The sequence below is a fragment of the Cheilinus undulatus genome, linkage group 4 (genome assembly GCF_018320785.1).
Source record: "Cheilinus undulatus linkage group 4, ASM1832078v1, whole genome shotgun sequence".
In the NCBI taxonomy this organism is placed as follows: domain Eukaryota; kingdom Metazoa; phylum Chordata; class Actinopteri; order Labriformes; family Labridae; genus Cheilinus; species Cheilinus undulatus.
In genome coordinates, this window is record NC_054868.1 from 22,220,244 (window position 1) to 22,242,608 (window position 22,365).

The 22,365-nt window shown below is 38.4% G+C and overlaps 1 protein-coding gene across 1 annotated transcript in view; it reads left to right on the plus strand.

Moving 5' to 3' along the window:
• Positions 1-22,365, plus strand: part of cplx2l (complexin 2, like) — a 36,001-nt gene that overhangs the window by 368 nt on the left and 13,268 nt on the right. The window contains exon 2 of the mRNA XM_041785717.1: positions 1,168-1,252. Within this exon, the coding sequence (XP_041641651.1) occupies positions 1,222-1,252 (31 nt within the window). The 5' untranslated portion in view covers positions 1,168-1,221. The remainder of the gene's footprint in view (positions 1-1,167; positions 1,253-22,365) is intronic.

Consider the following 22,365-nt stretch of genomic DNA (forward strand, 5'->3'; position numbering starts at 1 on the left):
AAACAGGGAGCGTACGTAGCCTGCGGTGACGTTAGTGTGATAGTGCCGAAATGCTGCATCGCACAAGGAGCTGAGAGTGAGTACTGTAAAGGGTTCATGCGAGGGGAAGCTGCTAGTGCTGCATGATGATGATGAAGATGATGGTGGTGGTGATGGTGAGGAAAGGAACCAGGAAATGGTTTAAAGGCGCTCATCTGCTGCAGATTCGACTCTGGGTGAATGGAAACGACCCCGCGATGAAATAATGAGTGCGGCAAGTTTGAAGAAGGAGCATTTTTTCCCTTCTTCTTTTAGCATTTGCTGCAGTGGGGATGAGGGATGCTGGAAAATGCAGCTAACTAACCAAATGGGCGCAATGTTGTTAATGAATTTCACAAAAAAACCTAATTACCTGCAGTAAGATCACTGAAATAGCACCTGAGCTGTTGAAGTCTAATGTAGAAATGTAAAGGTTAAGTTAAACTTCCGTGAAGTGGACTCACATCTGAGTGTACTTATGTTGCACTAACATGGATCTTCGCTAAATTCACTCTAAGATGCTAAAAACACTGAACTGGATAAAGATCGTCTAATCAAAGGGGGTGAAATGACATTAAACTCAACTCAAACTGAGAATCATAGGTCCAAGGTCAGACCCTGCAGAAACTTACACCCCCTTAAAAAGAGTTGTCGAGTGATTCAGGCACAAATCATGCCTCCTCTTTGACCCTGATATGAGTCGCCTATATATTTGAGCTCTTTCCATGAGGATCCATAAAGCAACGTCAGCATAAATCCACACAAGATGAAGTGTTGGTAAATTGAGGACGCAGGTGCCACCACCAAACTCGAAGCTTAATCCTTTTTTTTTTTTTGGTTCCTTGCAGTAGAAGTGATTTCCCTCTAGACTGTTTTTGGATGTAAATGTGTACTTTTCATGAAGCAGAATTTGAATATGTTGTGATTTTTTTTTTTTCTTTTTTTTTTGCTAGAGCAGGAGAGCTTTTTTCATGATTTGCGTGGCAAAGCAAGGAGGTTGTTTTCTCACCCGCACCGAGCCCCCATCATCACCGCCCCACCACCCATCCCATCAAAGTGCTGTATATGAAAAGCAGTGGAGTGAAACTGCATGTCCTAACAAAGGTATTCATGCAGTCAAAGCTTGTGTATTCTGTCCTCTGGCTGCAGGTCTGTCCCTGATAACGTGACCGGTGAAGGAAGAGAACACAGAACTGCTTCATCATGAATTTTGTAATGAAAGCTGCGCTGGGAGGTAAGTATCTTGCTGCCGGGGCTGGAGCTTGATTTAACAGCACTGCAGTGTGGAGGATTTAAAGCTGCACTGTACGAGTACACTGGCCTCGCTAGTTACGGGGACGCTGGGCTGAGATAATCCGTCCTGCACCAAACTCCTGACTTCAGACATCAGCTATGCACCCCTCCCCTTATGCTCTCTTTCCCTCTGTCTCTCCCTCTTACTGCATCCATCTTTAAAACCCCCCTCGGGGTAGGACATGCTTTATTTAAAAATGTCACCCGGTTGGTCAAGTCCTTGTAGCTGACAGAGTGATAACCTGACATGTTCATTGATTGTTGTTCTTCTTTTATGCTTTTGTAGAAAAAGTGTGGCCAGATATTCCTTAAAAGTGACTGTGGAGGAGGTCATGAAAGCTCCAGTTAAAGCAGGATAGTTAGATGTCTATTCTGGTAGTATTAAAATACTTGCTTAAAGCCTTGCTTGAAGCCTTAAATTTCTGAAGTATCACTTCTCGTTAGTCTTTTTTTTTCTTTACTTAATCTTTTCATTTTTTTGTATCTTCCAAATTTACATCAGAAGAGCTTAAACATCAAGTTGGCTGATTTTTCTCCTTTTAATTTTAATGTTTCAATGTAATAAAAGGAATCTGTCTGCAGAAAAAAAGAAGAGCTTTTTTGCCGACTAACATTTTTTTAATGAGACTTTTGTCCTCTAAAGCCTTCAGGTATTATCCTGTAGAATATTATCTTAGCTATTGTTTGCCCCCTAATTAGTCCTCATTACAGCCCTGTAATACATCCTCCTTGTCAGCTATAGCTTCATAGGGAAAGGCAGGAAAGCCGCTCCGGCAGTTTTGATGCAGTGGTCACTCAGTTGTTCTTGGTTCTGAGTTTTTGTCAGATGCTTACGGGTGGGACACATAGTCCAGAGCTGGATCCCTGCCCCTCATTGGGATGCAGAGGATGGTGGTGCTGCCTCTTTATGCATAGCTGCTGTGTGTCTACACTATGAATTCTTAAATCAACTGCACTGCATCCAAAGCTGCTTCTACTTGAGTCGGGCTGCAGACTTTAGGAATAGGTTTGAAAGTGTGGGCATTAGCCTTTGAGAGCGTGTAAGTGTTCTATGTTTTAGCTGGAAGGATGTTTTATAGGTATATTATAAGGACAGGGTATGTCTCTGCGTGCTGCATCTCCAGGCGAGATGAATTATGGAGGCTTTAGGGTATAGATTTTTGAGTGTGAGAGAACGATAAGGGAGGATGCAATGAAAGAGCGAGTGCACTTATGTGACTAGTGATCAATATGCATGCCTATCAGGGTGATTATTTTGTTGTCAGTGCAGACTTCTTTTTGGTTCTGCTTTATGTTTACGGCCTGGGACACAGTGACCTCTTTCATTCAAAAGTGCTGACAGTGCAAAGCCTCTTAAAGCTCCCTGGGGGGAAAAATCAGATAATGAGACAAACCAATCAGAGTTAATCAATAACTTGCCAATTTGAAGGTGGGTACTTTTCAATGAAAACATCTATATAATTGAAGTATTTTTCAATCAATTGGAGTCATTTGGGGTATGAATGCTGGCCTTAAATGAGAACTTTATTGGTTTGATCCAGGCTGGAGATGGAGATTATGTACCAGCTCAGAGTTTTTCATTACATGTATCAGTGTAGAAATGAAGAAGAAGGGTTTTTGTGAATTTTAACTCAGTTGTTCATGCCCCTCACTGGCAGGGTTTTAGTAATTTGGAGGTCCCAGGCAGAGACCAATATGAAGCCCTTCCCTTTTTATGTTGCTATAAGCAATCTTAGAGAAAGAACAAAACATGCCGAAGCATCTCTTTTCAGATAACAAAGCCTGGAAACTACAGGAAATACTCAAATCTGACAGAGTTTCAACTGAGCTGCATCTGCCCTGGAATAAAAAAACAAGTGCCTTTAGAATATCATGAACAAGGCTGGGATGGAGGGACTACTTCATACTGTCCCTAATCAGCCACAGCATCATTCAGTCCATGCTGCCTTTCAGATTTGATTATTAGCTGTAATGTCATAACCATTTGAGGTGGACTTGATAGGAACTGAGTAAAATGATTATTTATGGTCATGTAGAAGACGCAACTTCGTATGTTATCAACCTCATTTTAAGAAAAACATGGTTTGTTTTTGATTTCCATGGACATCACTACATTTCCCGCAAACCTAGAGTGTCACGGCAATGTCTCTGATTGGTAGAGCTGCAAATTTCAGCTGTGGGTCACTGGGAGTGAAGTTAACGCTCAGGGAAAAAGTGGGCGATGGCTCTTGAGCTCTGTGGTGATGACAGATGGCACCTCATATGTCAGCAAGTAGACTTTTTAAATTCAGTTGCAGTAGTTGGTTTCAACCCATGGAGGGCAGTTGCTATTCACAGTTTTAACACAAAATGTATAACTAATTACTTTGTGCTAAAATGTCACAATTTGAAACAACCTCTTGGCCAACTCAAACTTATAAAACTCAGAGGTGGGTAGTAACGCGTTACATTTACTCCGTTACATGTTGGCTACTTGAGTAGTGTTTTTGAAAAAAAAAAAAAACTACTTCTGAGAGTAGTTATTGAACAGAGTACTTTTTACTCCTACTCTGTTACATTTGTGATTAAAAAATACTATACTAATACTCTGTTACATCGGGCAATACACTGGTAGCTGTTTTTACTTTACTTTTTCTAAAAGCACAATGGTGCCAGTTTAACCTAAACAGTGTTCCTGTTTTTCACTTCAAAGCATACAATGCAAATTTGAGAACAGATTTTCAGACCAAAACAAATGCTTTCTTTGGACACACCTCCTTCATTCCTCAGCTCCTCCTTCCTGCTGCCACATTTCCTGTTTCACCATTAAGAAAGCCAGATTGAGCAGTAGACAAGTGCTATATTACAAGAAAAAAATATTGGAGCCCCTGAGTAAAATATAAACAAGCAGAAGGAAGTGTTGTCCTGTCAGTGTGAATGCAGAGCTGAGAGCAACCAACTCAGGGAGACATTTGACTTCATTTTTTTTCAAAAAGTCATTACCCCATAACATATTAACATAGGGTAAATCAGATTTGTAGCTGTATCTATGCAGAATGCCACATATTAAGCCTTTAACTAAGGGAGTAAATTAGCGTGACAATCATTACACATGCTAAGGATTAGTGAAGTACCTTTGTCAGTCCTTTTAACCCTTTAAAACCTATGGGATTGCCAGCGCTCCCATTTGCATATCTACTTTTAACTGTGGGTAGAATTGTAACCAAATGAGATAGAGCAATAGGTCTTTTTGCGTATAAAACTGGAGGAGTAACACTAACATATCACACATTCAGTGTGTTCCAGAGGTCTAATCCTTCCAGAAATATCCTTCCTTCTTTTGTATAAATGGAGTACAAAGCGCACACATCAAAAACAATATAATATAAAATAAACTGGGCTATAAATGTGTTGTTTTCTTGCAGGTTACCAGTCCCACTTATTGTTTCAGCATGGTCTGTTGCAAACACATGTATGCTCAAAAGTATCTGGCACACTTGGAGATTTGATTTCACTACTGTAAATAGAGTTTTTATAAAGATGCTGTCTTTTTTTGCAAATTGAGATTTGATTTCATTTTATTTTCCTTTTGCCACAGTTTATAAAGATAAGTGTATTTCAAAAATGAAGTTATGAACATACTCAAAATATTTTTTTTTGTGGTTTGAAATGATCTTGTGCAACATTTCTACAATCACAAATTTGAGGGATACAGCTATGACATCTCTATATTTTGGAAATGTGTACAAAACAAAAAAAATGCTTTTCTTTCTTTCTTTCTTTTTTTTTTTTTTTTTTAAATAAGTTTTACACTTGCTCAAAGCTGCTTTTACCTTTGTGAAAAAACAGTTCCTGTGGCATGGGAGATGAAAACACTAAAAAGTTTCAGATGCTGCAAACAATTGTATTTAGTTTCTGTATCATCTGTTCTCACTGAGCTATTCAGAATAAATTTCAGACAAGATGTGAGCTGCAATATACTTACAAAGTAAAACAAGGATAGTTTGTTTGTTCCTAACCAGTTGCTAGTAAAATCTTTGGCATTGTTTGTAAGCATCATGTAAGTTGACTTGATATGCCTTGATCCTGAATCGAAACATGTCCATAATACACTGATTACCTGTCCTCCCTGTTCTGCTGGTGTTTTCCTTGGCTGCTTCTGCCTTTTCCATATCTGTTGTCTTTTTTGTAATGATCCGGTTTAAAACTGAGCTGCCTCAAATGACTATCAAAAAACTGTATACAACCTGCAGGGGTAACAGAATAATTACTGTCAGATCTGGCGTGCCCTTGCTTTTGTCCATCCTGTAATTGTTTGGCTTCTGTTTCGGTTGGACTTGCTGTATTGTCAGTCTGGGCTTTTTGCTGAGTATGGTGGGTGAGGGGACAGGCCTCTGTGAAAGAGAGGATGCTGCCAGTGCATTAACTATCCTCCAAGGTTTCTTTGGTTTCAGATACTTGAAAGAAAACAGCAATGTTTAACGAGATGATTCAGCAGGACTCAAATCCAGAGCCATACTGGCTGCATGCTGCGGAGTGCACGTTTTTTCACTGTTAACTACATAGCATTTCTGCATTCCCTTTGTAAACTTACACTAATCAGGACATGGGACCAGTCATTAAAGATAGAAATTGTGTCATTTAAAACCTCATGGTACTGAAAATATCCTGGTATTAAAAAAAACTTAACAACTCTGGATTTTATTGTGTTGTGTTATCATTACAGAAAATAACCATTAAAAGTGTTTAATTTGGACAATTTTGACGATTATTGATCAGTCAACATCTGTTACCATTTGGGAATCATAATGCAAGCCTTAACACAGAGTAAGATCCTAACCTCAAGCCCAGAAAACACCGTGGTTTCCTCGTACATTGATAACCTCTGCTCTCGAGTGCCTCAGAGCTGACTCAGCACTTCCTAACTCCTATAAGCGCTGAAGTTTGTCTGACAGAATCCAAGGGGGTGGGGGGTGTTAAGAGAGAGACAGAGACATTAGTCCCAAGGTGTAGAGCAATTAAACCCTGAAGGCCTCAGGCAGCAGTCAGACCATGACTACATCAGCAGTAAAGTCAATGCTGTACGGCCAGTAAGTGAATGTTGAGGTTTAATTACCAGACTGAGACACATATTACTTCTTTGTTTAGTCCCATAAATTAATGTGTGGAAACCAATTTGCTTCAGGAACAGAGAGAGTCTGGAAACATGGAATAAATTTAAACATACTTCTGAACAAATGAGCTAAATAAAATTAAGAAGTCAACTTTTGTTTATCTTTTTAGAGAATAATGTTTATATAAGGGCAGTCACCATAATATATTCACATTTTTAAATCACATTAATCACATGCTTTTTTGTCCTTTCTGGCACATTTTGGTTAAGCCACTGCAGCCTCTCCCTGCAGTCACAGTGATGTAAAAGAAGTCCACCACTGCTCCCTAATGTCTCATTTCAAAGTCTCAGTTTTAAAATCTAACAGACAGCTTGGTGGAAAAACCAAGAATCATCTGCACCTTGTGTTAATAAACATTTACCTTTTTACAGTTCTCATATTTTTCTTTTCAACAGACTTCATCACAGCTCTAATGTCATCTGGTTACCAGATTTCCATAAAGAATCTCCTATAAATATTGAACTTCAGGATGTTTCTTGACAAAAATATTGCTAAACAGTCATTTTTGGCCTGGGTTGCATTCAATTTTAACTTGAACATGATTAGGCATGTGACAACGGCTCAATTAAGTTTCTGAGTTAAATACCACAGCCACAACTAAATAACATTTAACAGAATTAAAAAGAAAATATTGAAAGCATTTGAGGTCTGAAAAAACCCCAAATATATTAGACTAAAAGGTCAAAAGAAATACAGAAAGACAAATACAAAATTACATTTTATAGTTTCTGTAGTAAGTGCATTTGTTTAACTGTTATGTTTTTTATATTTTTGATACAGTCCCAGATATCCCTTACATCATTGCTGTGTAAAGACTCATTAAAAGAAGAAGTTCCAAGTAGCTCTATCTTTGATAAATAAAATAGAAAAAAGGGGAGAACAACAGAGGGGAGGGCCCCCCATGTCTGTGTTTGCCTTGGGCCCCAAGATTGCTAAGTCCACCACTGCATGCCCTTGACCTTGGGAGCCTTTGGAGTCCTCTCCCCTTGGGAGTGAATTCTGGTCAAGTGTCTCTTGCCCAAGGACAGGTTTACATGTGACTGCAGGAGCTGGGATCAAACCCCCAACATAATGGCTGAGAGAGGACTGACCTTACCACCGATTCACAGCTATAAAACATAGAGGAAGGAATTTAATATTTATAGCATCTTTTAGCATAAAGATATTGTTTTTGATTGCTGAAAATCAATGTTTTTGGTAACTGCTCTTAATAAGCACCCTTGCTGCACAATTAATCGTAATGCAATCATGATGCCAATTACATACATTACATAATTGCATTAAAAGGCTGCAGTTATTTTTGTATTAAGTAGTACTTAGAAGACTTAAAAAAAATTCCTGCATCAAGGCCTTTAAGTTCAAGTTAGTGCAACTATTGCACTTTATTTTTCGACAAAGGAAAAACATATTTTTGGAAAATATTAAGTTATTTTGAAAAGCAGTAGTGTTAAAACTTCAATTTTAAATGCTACTTATTATTTCTATGTTTTGGGTTGATGCTTCAAAACCATATTATTCCCTGCATTTTCCTTGATAAACAAGCAAGTAGACTCATGATAATAATTATGTATAATATTGTTATCACAATCACATTATTGTCCAACATAGTTGCAGTCCCTCATTATTACCAAATCGTGCAGCACTAATAATCACACAAGAACTAGAACTCAGGATGATGTCTATTCTGTTGGTTAACATGCGTTATGGTAAATGCAAATATAAAGTCAGATAAGATGACTTTGTCTTGACATATTTTTTTAAAGGGTAAACTAGGGATCACAGTGTTTAGTAAATGATGTCAGAGAGGTTTTTCAGCCTCCTTGCAGGATGATACCCACATGCCTGTGCTGCTCTAGTAGAGTGGTTTTCTACCAGTTTAAGCTGACACAGTTGACACATCAGACTATTATTATACAACTCCAGGCTTTGAAATGTCACCCGTCTACTGTGCTTGTTATATCTAGGTAGTAGACCATTATGTCAGAGCTGCAGAAACCATTATTCAGAGCTACAGCTCTGGATAGTGGCAGGGATCTGCTTAGACACAAGATCTGACCAGAAATGTGGCCTGAATAGATAAAAGTGTTCACAAATAGACAACTTAGTAATGATACTAAATTTATTTATGAAGCGATTTCAATCAAAGTGCACGTACGGTAATATTCTGGTGCCAGTTAGCGAGGGTGACCCCTATAGCTGAAACAGCTTTTGTTTGCAGTTTTCACAGCAACGATTCACTGTTGCATTTGACTGTTAAGACAGAACAATTACATTTTTTTGTTTTTTGGAAATCACATCCTATGCATGGATAAAATCAGCAAAGAGACTTCTTTTCCCAGAGGGGCTGCTAACCAAAATTTCCAGATTCAAAAGCAACCCCTTAGCTTCTTATATGATGTTGTATTTCTTTAAAGCTTTTTTTTTTTTTAAGAGGTCTTCACCACGTGTGTAAGGAGGTTGTTCTTTCTAGACTGTGAAGACATTTGGGACTATTTAAAATTTATTGTTTTTGGCCCAAAAAGGTGAAATTTACTTGACTAAACTTTTAAAAAGAAACTCATCTGACAAAATTATTAAATCACTTAATCCTTTTAAGCTGACATCAGAATCAGTAAAAATGTATGTGCTCTCCAGATAACCCTTCATGGTCTGTTAGCACCGTGCCGAGGTTGCTTAAAATAGCTTATGACGGTGAGGGGCCTCATCCCGGCTGAAGCTTTGTGGCAGACTCAAAGGAAAAACAAAACATGTTTAATTTTTAAATCCTCTCGGAGGCTTTGAACACAGAGCAAACATTTGACAATTTTTGTTCTGCAAAAGTGACGTGCTTGTGAGAGGAGGTTTCAAAAAGCTTGTCAGTGCCGCAACTTGAAAAGAATAAAAGACTGAGGAAGAAAATTGAACTGGAGAAGACGTGATGACTCGTTGTTTGCTTTATTTTTCGGTAACTGTCAGGATGGATTACATGTACAATTAGCAACAAGCTGATGATTCTTTGTTAAGCTGTTAAAAGGACTCTTAACTGAGGCGCTCAGACAGCCTAGCGGTCTAAGGCGCAACCCATGTACGCAGGCGGCCTGGATTTGAATCCGGCCTGTGGCCATTTACCGCATGTCTCTCCCCACTCTCTCCCGTTCCCAACTCTATCCACTTTCCTCCTCTATCAAATAAAGGCATGAAAAGCCCAAAAGTAAATCTTAAAAAAAAAAAAGGACTCTTAACCATTAAATCTCAGATAGGTAGGTGGACTGAAACTAGTCCCCAACAAATAAGAAGAACTTAAGTGTCTGGCCAGATCTTAAAAGAACAATTGTTCATAAGACGGAGCTACACCTGTCTGCAGTCTGCAGCTTTAAGTCTTAACACACACACACCTCAGATTTACTTTTCTTAATGCTAAATGGGGCGTTATTATGGCATGACATTTTCAGTGTTGCCAAAATATAAAAATAGCTGATACCATTATTTAAATGCAACTCAGACCTAAAACTTCAGTCCTTCAAAAACACACAATTTAAAGTCTGAGGATGAATGAATAAAAACAATAAGTCCTTAGAACATAATTTAAAGTGTAAGGAATGACGATGAATAAAGAAAAAGACCAGCCGATGTAGGTCTGTTAGTCCAGCATTAAACAAAATATTTTTTACCTCTGCCAAGGAGCTTATGTGAGGAGGAGGTTATGTTATGGTTTGTTTGTTGATTAGTTTGTTAGTTTGTTTGTTAGCAACATAACTCAAAAAGTTGTGGATGGATTTTGATGAAATTTTCAGAAAATTTCACAAATGGCACAAGGAAGAACTGATTAGATTTTGGGAGTGATCCTGATCACCGTCTGGATCAAGGAATTTTTTAAAGGATTCTGTACTATTGGGAGATAGGGTTAATGGTGGAGGTCTGCACCAGGAGATGGCGGACATGAGTAACTTCAATACCAGCAGCAGTTTTTTTGGGTGTGTTTCTATTGAAAGTTTTGGAGTTTATAGAGTTTGAAAGACGCACGCCCGATCAAGGAGACGAGTCGAAGCGTAACAGAGAGAAAGACAGTGAATTGTAGCCAGAATACTTACAATGCTGGGAGGAATAGAAGAATATTCACCCTCTGCCATGACTTTCAGTCGTCCGGTGAGACCATAGGTGCATCTGTTGGCACCTGTAGCGAAGCCAATGCTTTGCCTCACTGTGTTTTCACCTCATTGGCGAGGGAGTAATCAGCGAATACCATGGTGGGGGGGCACATGGGGACGGATCCAGGAATTTTTTAAAGGATTCTTCACTATTGGGAGATAGGGCTAATGGCAGAGGTCTGTGCTTTTCTAGTTTAATTATATAAACAATATTAACAGCTGATAAAGGACGATTTTTACAGCCAGTTGTTTATGAGGGGAGAAATTTTCATATCTGCTGATACTTATCTCATGCTGATAATATCCTGCATCCCTAAATATCATAGCAGTTTAAACTAGAAAAGCACTCGGAGAGTGCAGACCTCTGCCATTAGCCCTATCTCCCAATAGTGAAGAATTCTTTAAAAAAATTCCTTGATCCAGATGGTGATCCAGATCACTCCCAAAATCTAATCAGTTCTTCCTTATGTCATTTCTGACATTTCCTGAAAATTTCATCAAAATACATCCATAAGTTTTTGAGTTATGTTGCTAACAAACTAACTAACAAACAAACCCTGTGATCACATAACCTCCTTGGCCCAACTAGAAAATAAATGAACACATGTGCAAGGAAGGAGCCTCACGTCTGTGCAGGGATTAGAGATGTAACTATATTAAAATTACATATCACTGTTATTATGACCTAAAATATCACAGTCATCAGTATGATCATGTTATTGTTATAACTTGCTTAAAATCCACAAAGATGACATATTTTTAAATGATTAAATTAAGTTTGATATCACAAACATCATACATCAAAGTAGCAGCACTGGGGACTATACACTTTTTGTCTGGATAAAAATTAAAAGTAAACATGAAAACCTTAACGAATGTACAAAAGCAAAGGTACTTTGTTAATAAGAAAGGTTGTCAAAATGTTTTATTCTTTAAACTTTTTTGATAGCACATCCTTTAAACAACATGTTATTTAATCTTTAAATAGGACAGAAATGCACCAAAGATACATAAAAAAACAGATATACAAGTCCCATTATCAGTCATTATCAGTCTGAGTCCTTATCAATACCATCTCAATACTTTACTGACAAACAACAATCCATTTTTAACAGCAGAGGTATAAGATGGGTATAGTTTGAGTTATGAAGTTAAAATATCATGATTCCATCTTTTTTGTCTATATTATATTGCTGAAAAAGCAAGCACATTTCTCACCCTCCAGCTGGATTTTTTTCAAGTGGCTTGTCAAAAACTGAATGAATGCTACATTTGAACACATCGTGACATTTTATTTGGGCTACTATTGCGTAATAGTTTTTTTCTAACTGCCCTTGAATGCATCTTAATATAACCTAGGTCAGCTTTTTAAGTGAGCTACTTAGCTTCAATTCTAGCAATTCAATTCAGATTTCAACATTGGATAAATATTTTTTAACAAACAGGAGCTGCTCAAATTTTTGTGAGTACTTAGCTCTGATTAATAGACATTGGACCAATAAGATAAACTCGTCATAATGCTTCAAGTGTCTGTAAATATAATCATGTATTTTGTCAATGTATTTTTATGACCGTAACTTATTATATTAAGCCAATAGTTATTGTGCTTTCTGATTTGACCCAATACCCTGATTTTAAATCAAGTTATTTTACAAACAACTTAAAGAAAGCCATCTAAAGACACACTTCTGGAGCTCTATGTGATGTTTTCATTGTTGTTGTTTTTTTAGCGCATTTAAATATTGGACTCTTGTCCTCGAGAAATTAAAGTACTTAGTCAAATGATAGTGTTGATATTTGGGCCATGTGTTGCATGTAATCGGAAAATGTGACAAAACATACAGGGCAAAATAATAACCAAATACATTTTGCCATACCATCAGAATTGAAGGTTATGTCTCCTCAGGATCGCTTATGTAAGTGAAGCACTTTGCCCAGATAATAGTTGGTATAATCTTGGTGCAGGCCTGGCTTTGTAATGGTTCAGACATGGCTTTTGCACACTTGGGCCAGATTTGGGCCATCATTTATTTCTGAATATGGGCCACACCTTTCTGTTCATTTGGCCCATATATGAGCCAAAGAAAATTTGCTATCAGGGATTGAGCTGGAATGAAACCAGGAGACACCTTGAGACATTCTTCCCCTCTCCTCCTCAAAGTGCATTCAATCCCATTTGGCAGCACTATAATGTGATTGGCTGGGAGAATCAGGTCTGCATCACTTGATTGGTCTGAAGGGTTACCACTTGAACACAGATCCATGCACACACACCCTTTTTTTTTCTCATGCATTTCTTTAGAAAATCAAATTCGATGCATTAAATTGACCTTGTGCATCTCCAAGAGCACAGCGAGCATGCAAGTGTGTCTGGCGATCGCCTGTTGAGTCTCCATAAATAACGTATCCAACCATGGATGACATAAACAATGAGAGAAAGGCTGACAGAAAAGAGTAAGGAACCAATGTTTGTTTTAGACATCAGGTGTCTTTAATCTATTTGAGTATAATTTACATTTGAGAAATTTGCTTTAAAAGACCACCTAAAATGATACTGATTATTTTTGTAAAAAAAGAAAAAATACTGAAATTACTGAAATAAACTTTTTGTAAAGTTATTTCATTTTCATAAAGGTATAGAATGAAATGACGCTTTACTGTATGCATAGTGATTAACAATTTCATTTAATAGACTGCTATTATCCACTTTTTTACCCCCTCATTTGTTCTTAAATTTCTTTAGATCGTGGCATGATGCGTTTCTTTTTGAGATCTGGTAGCCTACTTCACTTTGTCTGACAGCTTCCATTTCAGTGATTTCTTGATTCAACAAATCTGGTGGTAATCAGGCCAGGATGTGACCAGTGAAAATGAACTCAGCTTTCCAAAATCTGTGGTTAATCACAGTTAACTCATGATTTTAAAAGGGGGGAAATTACTTTTTCAAAAAGAGCCAGATAAGTTTGCCCCCCCCACCCCCCTTAAAAAATTAAATAATCATTCAGCACATATACTGGGGTGACTTATATTCTGGTTTTTAGGGGTAAAAACAGGGCAACAAAAACCTGGAAAAGTGGATTATTTTGCAAATGCTTAGGTTGATTGTCAACAGGTCGGTAACCTGACTTGGTATAAAAGGAGCATTTTAGAGAGTCTGAGTCCCTCAAAAGTAAAGATAGGCAGAGGTTCATCAATATGCAAAAACTGTGTTGAAATTGTGTAACAATTCTAGAAAAATGTTCATCAAGTATTGTGACTTTGAATATCCGACCATATATTGTACATGATATCATTGAAAGATTCAGAGAATCTGGAGAAGTCTCTTTGCACAAGGAACAAGGCCTGAGGTTAATTTTGGATGCTTGGGATTTCCGGACTCTCAGGTGACACTACATAAAAACCAGGCATGATTCTGTGCTTGAAAATCACTCCACGGGTTCAGGAACACTTCCAAAAATCATTGTCAGTCAACACAGTTGGCCATGCCATCCACAAATGCAACTTAAAGCTGAAGATGCCATATGTGAACACGATCCAGAAACCCCTCTGTCTTCTCTGGGCCAAAGATTATTAAAATGGACTGATCAAAATGGAAAACTGTTCAATGGTCAGGATCAAAATTTGAAATCAGAATGTGAAATTCTTTTTGGAAACACTGACGCTGCGTCCTGTGTACTTGTCTCCTTTTTGGCACACAGTTCAAAAGGCTGCATCTCTGGGATGTTATGGGGTTGCATTTGTGCTAAGGACTTGGGCAGCTGGCACATCTGGAATGGTACTATCAATGCTGGAAAGTATGTAGAGGTTTTAGAGCTGCATATGCTCCCATCCAGACAAAGTGTTTTTCAGGGTAGGCCTTGCAAATTTCAGCAAGACAACGCTTAACCACATCATCACAACTGCATGGCTTCACAGTAGAAGAGTCCGAGTGCTGAACTGGCCTGCAGTCCAGACCTTTCACCAATAGAAAACATTTGGCACATAAAAAAATTAAAAATCCAACTACGAAGACCCAGGACTGTTGAGCAGCTAGAATCCTACATCAGACAGAAATGGGACAACATTCCTCTCCCCAAACTCCAAGAGCTGGTCTCCTCACTTCCCAGATGTTTACAGACTGTTGTTAAAAGAAGAGAGGATGCTACACAATGGTAGACGTGAACCTCTCCCTACTTTTTCTAGATATTTTGCTGCCGTCAAATTCATGATGAGCCAACGTTTTCAATGAAATGGAAAATTGTCTCAGTTTCAACATCTGATATGTTTTTTTATAATATTTATTTGATAATATTCTAGTCACTAAGAATGTCTAGTTCTAGTTGACAAAAAATGAAAAAAAAAAGAAAGAAAGAAATTAGTCCAGTTTTCAGTTCCTTTGAAAGGCACCCACTGGTAAAGCAAAAGAAAGGGGTGATTATGCTGAATTGCTCAAGGAACAATTTTCTAGTTTTTAATAGAGGCAGACCCTGGCAGTCAGAGAGCCATTAGAGGAGACTCTAGGGTAAAAAAAAAAACAAACACAATGGTAGAATAAAAACAGCAAATACAGCCAGTCAGTTTACTGCTTCTCTGAATGTCTGTAACAAATGTGTCATCAGCTTCACCAAAAATAATGTGAGGACAGGCAGCCCACACCACAAACTCAGAAAACATCAACTGAGCAAAGACAAGTGTTAATTGGCTGATTGATGCTTTATTCACTTCATAAGAGGGGAAAAGAGCCTAGGAGTAGGTCTTTGATATGTAGGTGATAATTCTGTTTGTCCATTTAGAACAAGAGGTGTAGTAGAGTCAGGGTTCTACAGCATTTTAATCATTCAAATCCAGTTTGAAATACTCTTAGTAAATGAATCATTATTAAGTGGAAACAGCTGACTGATCTCTTTGGATGATTATACAAACTCAGTTGGTTGTCTGTTCAGACAGAAGAGCACAGAGAGAGGAGTGTCAATCCGATGTAATTGATTTCATTGTTGCTTTGTCCATTAAACAAGGTTATCTGGTATCAAAGGAAAACTGACAATGATCAATGACCTTAGCTATGATTTCTCAACCTTGGTCTAAATCTCAAGGTAAAGTATCCTCAAAAATCTTTAGTCATCTTTATGGACTTAATTTTTGCCACAATGAAACTGAAAATATCAACAGGGATTGAGCAGCACAAACAGAACTCACAAGGCTGCCACTGTTGTTGTAGTCCAGCTAACAGGTATGGAACCATAATACACATGACTATTAGTCTCCATTTTTTAGAGGGAACTTCATTCTGCCAGGGTAGAGTGAAGTATTCAAAACCCCTTCACTTTGTTCCTTTTTTTAAATGTTGCAGCCTGATGCTACTGTCAAAAATAATTATTTTTTCTCTCATACATCTACACTCAGTACCCCATCACAAAAAAAAGTGAAAACACAATTTTGGAAAAATTTTGCCAATTTACTTAAAAGAAAAAAAAAAAAAGTATCACAATTACATAATGCTGACATCGGGCCAAAGCCTCCAAATTACCACTATTCAGGGAATGAAAAAAACCTTGTATTATATAATTAATTTAGCTCTGAATGGTCATCGTCAAACATCTTTTTCACACTTTTATTGCTTTAAAATTAGTTGAACCCTACTAAAAGATAAAAAGGGTGACCAATAGCACTGATTTATGAAAAAAATAAAAATAATAATAATAATGAAAATGGGGATTCAAGGTTTTGGCCTGATGCCAGCAATAATTATTCAGACCCTTTGCAAAAACACTTTAGCTCAGATTCATCCCATTTTTCTGGATTGTTGCTGAGATGTTTCTAGACTTTGATTGGAGTCCATTTGTGGTTGGACATGTTTTGGTACACACCTTTCTATAGAAGGCCTCACAGCTGACAGTGCATATCAGAGCAAAAACCAGGGCTTGAGGTCAAAGGAGCTACCTGCAGAGCTCAGTGAACCGATTGTTGCAAGGCACAGATTTGGGGACGGCCAAAACAAATGCTGCAATGAAGGTTCCCAAGAGCACAGTGGCCTCCGCAGTTCTCAAATAGAAGAAGTTTGGCACAACCAGGAAGAGATGGTTGCCCAGCCAAAATTAGCAACTGGGGGAAAAGGACCTTAGTAAGAGAGGTGACCAAGAACCTGATGGTCATTCTGACTGAGCTCCAGTGTGGAGATGGGATGAAGAACCAGAAGGACAACCATCATTGCACCCCTCCACCAACCTGCACTGAGGTGAGGCCTCCATCTTGCTACTATGCCATTAGCCCAGATTAGTAGAGGGCTGCAGTGATAGTTGGTTTCACTTTGTCATTATGGGGTACTGTGGGCAGGTTAATGACATTAAAAATGTCTTTTTTTTTAGTGTAACATCTGGCTGCACCATAAAACAATTAAAAAGTGATGGGGGTCTGAAACTTTCTAAATGCTGTACACCACAACAAAAACTGTGCAATATGGAACTTTTTTTTTTTTTTTTTTTTTTTTTTTTTAGAAATGTTCATTTTTCAGGCACCCTGTCATTGTGTAAATAAACAGCCAATACACAAACAAAGATGGTATTGTTTTATTTTGATGGCCTAGGTGGGAGTTTGCCACAGCTGAGCTGTGAAGCCAAGCCCATGCAGAGGACAGAGGGTCTGTCCTTTTTGGTTTGGACAGTTCCTGAGTGAAATGACCTAAAAGTATTTTAGTGTCGGCTATTACAAGAGCTGCTTAAATACTTGAAGGATGGAGGAGCCTCGTAGTTTTCTTTTTCATCTCCTTTAGCATAGGAAATACTGGACAATCCTTTATGAAAAGATAAGAGAAAATAACTCCCACATTTCCAGTGGCTAGAAGCTTCCTCGTCCTGGGGAGACATTCATAACCCCAAAATAAACCAATGATATCTCTTAAAAGTCTTATTTCTTACAGTCTACAGTGTGACATCCTCTTCATTTACTTCTGCAGTTCAAATGAGTGGCAGGTGTAATGGCCGAGCCTGTTGATCTGCTGATGACAAGGTCGCCCCTGGCATAAGCTGGCCTGTATTAGAATTTTCAAACAAGGCTCTTTATGTGATTCATTTTTACCCTCAATCTGTTTTTTTTACAGCAGCTGATCCATTTGATGAAGTTTGATGTCTATAATGTCACAACAATCAGAACCAGTAGAGTACTCTTACTTAATGTTATGACCCTGGGTCATAGTTTTGTATTTATGTTTTATTGCATGTGTGCAGCTCTCTGTCCTCCCCTGCAGTATTGAGTGTGTCTGAGTGTGTCTCTGTGGCTGTGTGGGTGTGTCAAGGTAATTAGGTACTGATGCAGGTGGCCGTAGCTGATTGGTCATTGAAGAGGAAGGTGCTGCTGCTGATTGGATCTAGCCACTCCTCCAGCCTTTAAATCTCAGCTGCTGCAGTCTGCTCTCCCCTTCATCAGCCACTTCCAAAGAAGCCAATAGCTCTGTGATTTGTAGCTTAGCTTTTGTGAATTGTACACTCTGATTTTGTAGACTTTGAGATTAGTTTTGGTAAAGTGCTACTCGGATTTGTGATTGTTAGTTTTGTGATCATTTGTGTTAACATTCAGCTCTTTGCAGCAGTTAGTATCCTTTTGTTATGCTCTTTGTGCTACTGGAATTAAGATAATTAAAACTGTTGCTTTAACTGTGCCTAACTTGTACCTGGCTTCCTTGGGAGTGGGATGAGTGGGGCCACACATTGTGTCATGTTCAGGTTCCCTTAGACTGGGATGTAACACTTAGCATTATGAGCAGGGTTTACCAGTGTGTCAAAAGGGCAAGCTTGTATTTGTGACCTTGAGTAACCTGGTGTAAATAAAAGCAGTCTCCTCCATACACCGCGCAGAGCTGCTCCACCTGAGGGAAATTAAAGCACTCTAAGCATGACTGCCACCAATTTTCCAGCAGAACAACAGCAAGCACACTCTCCCCTCCTTTCCTGACACATTTTTAAGCCGTGTGGAGACAATGGTGTTGTCCCGAAGGCCAAACCTAGATCTTAATACTCATCCGCTCTCTGAGCACACTTTGGATTTAGAGGGGGGATTTGCTGGAGAACCTTGAGTGGGAAAAGAGAAGATAAGTCGTGTTTATCTGATGCTGTCGAAAGTTCAAGCACTGGGAGAGTTTAGCCAACATTATTCTTTCTGTCTTTCCTTCAAGACTTTGGATTTAAGAAAGATTTTAAAAAGAAATTTCAGAAAGAAAGGATTACAGAGATGACACCTCTTGTCTGAGCAGTGAGGCTGTATCAGAAGAAGACTCTTAGCTCTGTTGGCAAAGTCTCCAGAAGATGATTTAAAGGAAAGGTGCTCAAAGAGTGAACAAAGAAATCAGCTGAACTATTTTGGTGAAAATCTGACAAATGGATGTATTTATTTTTGAGACCCCTTTGTCAGCTTCTTGTCCCCCTTGGCTGACTTCTCCTTATACCTGTGGAAACCCTTGACTGCCTCAAAGTCTCACTTTTTCAGTGCTGATGGATATATTGGCTTGTTATCTGCTTTTCCTGTCCAGTGACCATTAAACTGTAAAGCTTATTCCAGACTGGGTGGCCGAGACCTGCATCTTGGCCACAGGCTTCAGACTGCCTGTTTGACACTGCATAGAGAATCTAGAGAAGAGAGGGCTCGCCTATTTTTTCTGTGTGCTGCACATAGCTGTCTGGCAAAATAGACAAGAAAATGTTACATAGAGGGTCCTATTTATCTTGTTGTAGCAAATATGTACGTCCACTTTGTTAGAATATGTTTCCAGTCTGTTTCTTGATCACCCCGACAAAGCCCAAGAGCGTAACACATCTGTTTGTTCTCTAACATTCTGCAGTTAGTGAAGCTTTGTGTTTCCCCACCGGTGCAATATGTAAGGCAAGATAGACACAGTACAAGTACACTTCCAGTTTGTGCTTTTCAAGGTAAAAGCCCAGTTTAGCATTTCTTTAGATAAACTCCCTGCATTTGTACAGAATGCTTTATTTAGATTTTTTTTTTTCAAGCTCAGTACGACTGAATTAACTCACATGCAATGAAGTATATTGAGATAAAAACTTATGGAACAAGACTGGGTTAAAACCTAGTACTGTATATGGCTGACTGCAATTATCTGGGATGCCTGCTAAAATGACAGACTGAATTGTGTGTTCAGTGATTAGTTTTTGGGGTCTGTAATTGTGCTGTCCCTAATATCTGTGGGTTGAGAATTGAAGGACCCTTAACAAAAAGCCCTGTCGGCAGGAAACAGCTAACCTGACAAGCTAGATTGACTGAATATGATTTATTTCATAGTCATCTGGGAATGCACCCATAGAAAGCGTTTGGGAAGGGCAGGACTATTCAGAAAATCTTTAAAAGGTGTTTTGAGGAACGTTCTGTCCGTCACCTTCATAACAGGCTATCAGAGCGACAAATGCCATTATGTGCATGCACTACTCTTGTGCAAGCCACTGCTGCCTTAGATCATGAATGGTGGAGCTTCGTGTAAAATTGATGCCAACGCTGCTTGGGAGATGTGCAAAAACATCTTTTCTGCCGAGACAAGCTTAATGCCAAGGCAGGTTGGCAGAAGAGCAAAAAATATCTTTTCTGTTACGGAAAGCTTTCAGCGTTGCTCTGTGAAATGTTGTCCAGTTCTGACAAAAGCACCGCTGTGGCTAATTCCGCGCTAATCACTCCACTAGCAGGCATTGTACACAAGCATTCACACAACAAGTAACCCTTTCCCCCGTAACTGTCACAAACTCATGTTGAAGCAAGTGGGCCTAAGAGTGAAAACATCTTTCTCAACATGAAAAGCTTTTAGGGATTTTTTTATTATTTATTTTATACAGAAACGTGGTCTTTAAACTTGACCTTGACTGCAAAGCGTTACACGCATGTGCCAACATGTGTCAACACTGATGTCATACATATATAGTGCTTAACAAATTTATTAGACCACCTGTCATATTTGTCTCAGAGACTATCCAGCATCATGAAGTGCTTTAATGCAGACTCTTTCATTTTCAGTCAGCTCTCCATGTTTTACCAGTTTGAACAGGAATGAGGGATTTCAAACTGAATTCACCCAAATTTCAGCCGGCTCACTGGGCTTCTCTGAGAAGTCAGAAATTAATCAAGCATAACATTCAACCACTAAAACTCATTTTTGTGTTAAGGAATGCAAGTGAATAACTATAATTTGACATATTAATCAAGAAATATTAATGTGCTTTACTATTTTTTCAGTTTTTTTGTAAATCAGTAAATTTGAAAATTCCTGGATAACAATAATAATTATATTTTAGCATTAAAATATCCTTTGGGTTAAAGAGCTTCTACATATTGGTGTATTAACCACTGCAGAAACATAAGAAATGATTTTGGTAATTACCAATACTGTTAATTTAGGGCAGGTGTGGCATAAACCTTACTTTGGGTGGTGGTCTAATAAATTTGTTAAGCACTGTACAATGCACTTGTATGCCTCCCCACTCTGCTCCACTCAAGATATGCGCCAGGTCTATTTTCTGTGGAGCCTGCTGCTGGAACATCCCAATCCAGAATGACCCGCACAGGAGGAAGAAGTTGGAAAGCCTCCTGTCAACTTTAAAATACATTACAATACACAGATTCCAGATTATAAATCTCATCACTATTGAGATAACATGTCTCATCCTGTGTCACAAGCATAGGTTATCCGTCAGTCAGAAATACAAACATTTCTGCTGCTAGAGCACCACGAATAAACAAAAGTTAATTTGAGGTGAAAGAAACAAAGTACTTCATATGAAACTGAACATACTTCTAGACAACACAAACCTTTTAACTTACTAAATGTGCTCAACCATGGCAAAAAAATCTCTCAATATTATTGAAATGAACGACAAATCAACTTCATCAAGGTAGAGTAATCTGTTGATTACATACTATTCCAGTGTGAACTACCATGCTCCTCTGTGATTTCTGCATCAGTGTGGCACAATGCTGGTCAGTGCAAGGGAGGTTTGTGGTTTAAATAGCTAATATAATAGTAATCAAAAGGCAATGAAAGGTTTAGCTTGTATTTTCTTTGATTTTAAAGGTTACTGGGGACATCAGAATGGAGATTATTTTGTGTTCAATTTTTTATCATAACCAATGCTGTATTTTTATTGTGTCTATACGTCAAATTCAACTATACATGGTGAGTATGTAATCTGGATTTGGATTGGCTCTTTGTTACTGAGGCTGACTCATCTATGTTAATGGTCCAAAAAATATGAATGAGGGCCTGGAGCCAACCTGTCAGCTTTCCATTACACCCGTTATCAGCTTCAAGATTCAAGTATGCTTCTGAAAAACCCTTGAACACAATGCAGAATGCAGGAATAAGTTGAAAAGACACTTTTATCATAACATAGCTTGACACAGCTTATGTGATACCCGAGAGCCTAATAGAATTACTCCGGTTTCACAGAGCATTGCTGTATCTCTAAAACGGCTCTCAAAGCAGCAGCCCGGATCATATGTAGCTCAATATAGCTCAGGCTTTGTCTCCCAGGATCCTCTTTTTTTTCTTTTTTTTTTTTTTTAAAAAGAAACATTTCAAAAAAGATGATCCGAATGTGCCAATAAGATTTGGGGAAACCAGACCAAGTTATTTTGGTTTGCAGTGGATTAGCTCAAAGAGGGAATCTTTAGAAAAACGAGGCTTAGACAGCTGTGAGTAATTGCTCCATTTACAGGACTCAATAGGGGTCTTCATATGAAGAGATTCATGTACCAAAATCATAAACCAATCATTATCCTGAATCCTGTTTGAAGTATTCTAAAAA